Source organism: Triticum dicoccoides, chromosome 4A (assembly GCF_002162155.2).
Source record: "Triticum dicoccoides isolate Atlit2015 ecotype Zavitan chromosome 4A, WEW_v2.0, whole genome shotgun sequence".
In the NCBI taxonomy this organism is placed as follows: Eukaryota; Viridiplantae; Streptophyta; class Magnoliopsida; order Poales; family Poaceae; genus Triticum; species Triticum dicoccoides.
Window position 1 is genome coordinate 709,022,415 of NC_041386.1, and position 3,897 is coordinate 709,026,311.

The following is a 3,897-nucleotide window of genomic DNA, read 5'->3' on the forward strand; positions in this document are numbered from 1 at the left end:
TGAGCCAACTAGATTTAGCAGCAACAGGAACTTCAATGTGATAGAACCCTAACCCAGAAGAAGCACTACCAAAATAAGTGGCAGCAGGTTGAGGTTTGGCCCAAGCAGCACAGTTGTTGACATTATGGTTCCCAGCACCGATAAAACATTTCTTAGGCTCCACACAGTTCCCCACATAATGGCCAGGCCAGCTACTGTTGAAGCATATCATCTCCTTGTACTTAGGATCTAAAGGTTGGATCACTGGTGGCGGAGGAACAGGGGGTGGGGCATTGGTAACCGGGGGAGCAGTCTGGGCTTGGTTTACCTGATTGGACTTGGTCGCCCCTTGTTGACCCAGCTTCCCAGCAGCGATCGGAGCGGCAGAAGTAGATTTTACTTCCTAGGGGTTGGGTTTCTTCACCGGAGGTGGCCGGCGGTTCCTTTGTGGCATCTGGCCACGATTCTCCATCCCTCTCTTAACAACTTCAGCAAACGATCTAGAGAACCTAGGATTTTCGGTGGAGATCTTGAAGATGGTAGGGGCAGGGTCAAATGGACCAACAGACGAAACCGGAAAACAATCTTGGACCGAGAAGCTTCTAGATTGAAAGAGATCTTTCCTTACCCAAAACAATTTGGGGATAGCATACCTAGGGTTTGGAGGGGGTGGCCTGGGCTTATGTAGGCGGCGGCTACGGGACGGGGAGGGGATGACCCAGAGTTGGCCAAAAAACTCCGCCACCTCCTCTCCAAAGCCGTCCGCCTGCCCCAGAGGCGTCCCACGGAAACCCGCTTTCGCCTCAACCACACATCCCGTAATCAGCGGCGATGGGGTGGGTGTTGGACCGGTCGCAGCCGTCAACATATTTGAACTACAGCCCGCTCTCCTCGCACAAGCGAGTTCATCAGAGACAGAACCAATCATCGGAAACGGAGTCTCATCCACAGAACGCGACAAACATGCCGAAGATGAGAATTCACATTGAGTAATCAACGGGGTAACCCCACTAATCATATCAGAATCACAACAAACACGGATCGTATCCTCCAGAAAAATCTGGGAGCCCTCAATTGTCTGACTAGTAGATCGAACAATACCAGATTCAGAATGTGAATTGGGTCGATTTTTGTGTACCTTAGATTGGGGTTTCTCCCCGCAGTCACCTGGCCATGGCGGAGGTTCGATGGAAGAACCCCTGATCCTCCTGCGCCTTAGCAGAGCGGGGGCACCCTGCAGAGCCCATGCGCCAGGCTGTTGAAACTTCACGGAATCCTTGGGAGCACGGTCCCTGGCGGCAACTCCACCGGCGGCAAGCGCGACAGCTGCAGCACCGGTGGGGGGCGGATGTTGAGCCTTGAAGGGGAGCTCGATTTGAAGCGCGCCCATCTCGCCGCCTGCCTCGGATCCGCCGACTCCGCCTCCTGAATCGCCCAGAAGATGAATTCGTAGTCCATCCCGCCGTCGTCGCCCGCAAAGCGAGCTCTCTCTTCGAATGTAGCGTGGTGCAGAATCTCCATGAAAATCTCGGGCCACCTGGAGCGGAACGGGAATCTCGCTTCCACCACCCGACGCATCTTCGCAATCGCTTCCGGCGCCGCCGCATCGAACACCGGGAGCGTCTCCACCGGCGGCGAGGGCTGAGACGGTGCTGCCACCCGCGTGGGTCGCAGACGCCGTGCCCGCGCCCCGCGACGCGCTCCTCCGACCATCAGGATCGATAGATCTGGCCGTTGAGGTGTGGGCTGCAGTATTCTCACGGGGATGTGGGGATGGGGGTTGGGGGTCGGGGGGAGATAAGGGCGAGGTGACAGTAATGGCGGCCGCGGCGCCATTACTTCTGGTAGGTGGGGGATCGCCTGTCTCGCCGCTCGAAGCCATTCCTCATGATCTTTATTTTGTTTAAGATGTGGTTATAATGGCCTCTCCACCATCGATTGCATCAGACAAAGTTATAGGCGGTAAAAATGCTATTATTGCATACGTAGAATGGAGGCTATGCATCAGATCGTGCGTACAGTCATATGTATGGGCACGTACTGGTAAATAGAAGCGGCACAAATCGTTATGTTAGATAGAGGTCCGGTTCAGAGTAACTACCAACCAAAGCTACCATAGCGCTGCAGTCACTGCATCAGCGCAGCGCTGAACTAGCATCAACTGAAGCAAGCTTCATACTACTAGCTAGTACTCCCTCCGTTCCGATTTACTTTTGGTGGTTTTAGTTCAAATTTGAACTAAAACCACGACGAGTAAATCGGAACGGAGGGAGTACTGTACTACGTAGTAGATTACTACACAACATCACACGGCATGCATGTCCATCTCTCTATTCAGAAAAGCATCAAAGGAAGTAGGAAATAGCAGCGCTCCTGCACTACGTAGCCCATCACCTTGCTGCTGCTTCCGGCTTGAAATCCTGCGCACCTAGCAATTAAAGGACGAACTTGTGTCAACATCAATGTCATTTGCAGTTTACTACAAAATGAAACTATAAAGTACAAAATTTATAAGATCAAGAAGAAGAATTATTACTGTCCTATCAATCTCTACCATCGCGTGGCAGTTTAGTACTACAAGAGTAGCATTGCTGGTTGGTGATGACTGAAGACAACAATTATATATACTTTCAGTTGATACCAAACAACACTGAGACGTTCCACTACTTGACTTGAACAATACTTGCATCATCTTCTACCAACTGGGTGTGGAGTGAATTAGTGGTCGGTGAACGACGAAATTATATCAGGATGTATAGTGTTTCAAGTTGAGACGAGAGAGAGATCAAGTGCAAAAAAATTATCTTAGCTTAATGCCAGTTACCTTAGTAAGTCGATGATCCCGCGCAAGGGCTACTCTGCAGCCACCATGTTGCTTGGCCCGGGATTCATCCTCCACAGCGCCACTGCAGCGCGGACATAGACGAGGGTTTCCCACATGAACGTGCACAAGAGAGCTGCGTAGCCGAGAAGGTCGGAGATCTCTGTAGATCCACACTTGAAAAGAATGAAAGAGATGGTTCCCATGGACGCCGACCCAATGAAAAGCCAAAGAATTGCCAAGGCCAGCAGCGACGGCGACAGAAGGGTTAGCTCCTCGTCATTCTTCACGATGAGGCTCTCCGCATCCGCCGCCGCCTATCACATTACACAGTGAATTCATCAGCATCACGGGAAGCAGAACCATGGAGCAGAGTGAGTGACGAGCACGTACCTTGGTCCTGCAGCCGGCGGCGCGGAGGAAGAAGAGCACGAGCGCCGGCGGCAGGAGAAGCAGGACAGGTGTGGATAGATAGTCCACTATCTCGGACAGGACATAGGCCGGAGTGCAGCCCCAGCCGCGGGCGCAGGCCAGGCCCGCGAAGGCGGTGAGGAAGGCGGCGGCGAACATCGTGCAGGTCGTGCCCACGGAGAGGTAGACTAGGGCATCTGCGGCGGCCCGGGCGGGGCTGCTGCGCGCCAGTGCATCCACGGCCTTCCTCACCGGTGCCGGCAAGATGGCCGCTACATCGGCAGCCAGCTTGGAGAGCTCTTCTTCGAGTGTCATCGCCAGTGAAGTGGTCCGGTCGGTGATACTCGGTGTGGCTTGGCTTCTAGTTCTAGCTTGTATTATGACCTAGGGCCTTGGGGACTTTTATACTAGTATATAGCTTCTTTTCTTGCTTATGCAATGTAGTGTAGATTTTCTTATATTTTTCAAAACGAACAGAGAGGATTGTTTGTCATGCCACTATGTGATTAGCTTGAGTTCTAGTCCTAGGCACTATGGTGTAAAAATGGAAGCACAAGGAACAATTAATGATGGGAAAAAAAGTTGTAGTATATGGATAGCTTTTTGATTGAGCTTTGAACATGTGGAGACACCGAAAGGTGGCCATGACGAGTGTATTTATCTTTAGTAGAACAAGATGCCAATAT

At 52.0% G+C, this 3,897-nt stretch overlaps 1 protein-coding gene across 1 annotated transcript; it reads right to left on the reverse strand.

Annotated features, from left to right (window-relative positions):
* Window positions 1-1,989: 1,989 nt before the first annotated feature.
* Window positions 1,990-3,526, reverse strand: LOC119284176. Its single transcript, XM_037563409.1, has 3 exons — window positions 3,194-3,526; window positions 2,804-3,117; window positions 1,990-2,407 (listed from the first exon to the last, which is right to left on the reverse strand). Exons 1-2 carry the CDS (start codon window positions 3,524-3,526, stop codon window positions 2,833-2,835), a joined length of 618 nt encoding a protein of 205 aa, XP_037419306.1. The 3' UTR covers window positions 1,990-2,407; window positions 2,804-2,832.
* Between the last annotated feature and the right edge of the window lie 371 nt (window positions 3,527-3,897).

What these genes read in the sequence shown, in the direction of transcription:
- LOC119284176 (XM_037563409.1), bottom strand. Translation starts at nt 3,526, where the DNA reads ATGACACTCGAAGAAGAGCTCTCCAAGCTGGCTGCCGATGTAGCGGCC. An exon ending in CCGCCGGCTGCAGGACCAAG is followed by an intron (nt 3,118 to 3,193) that starts GTACGTGCTCGT and finishes GTAATGTGATAG; the next exon opens with GCGGCGGCGGATGCGGAGAG.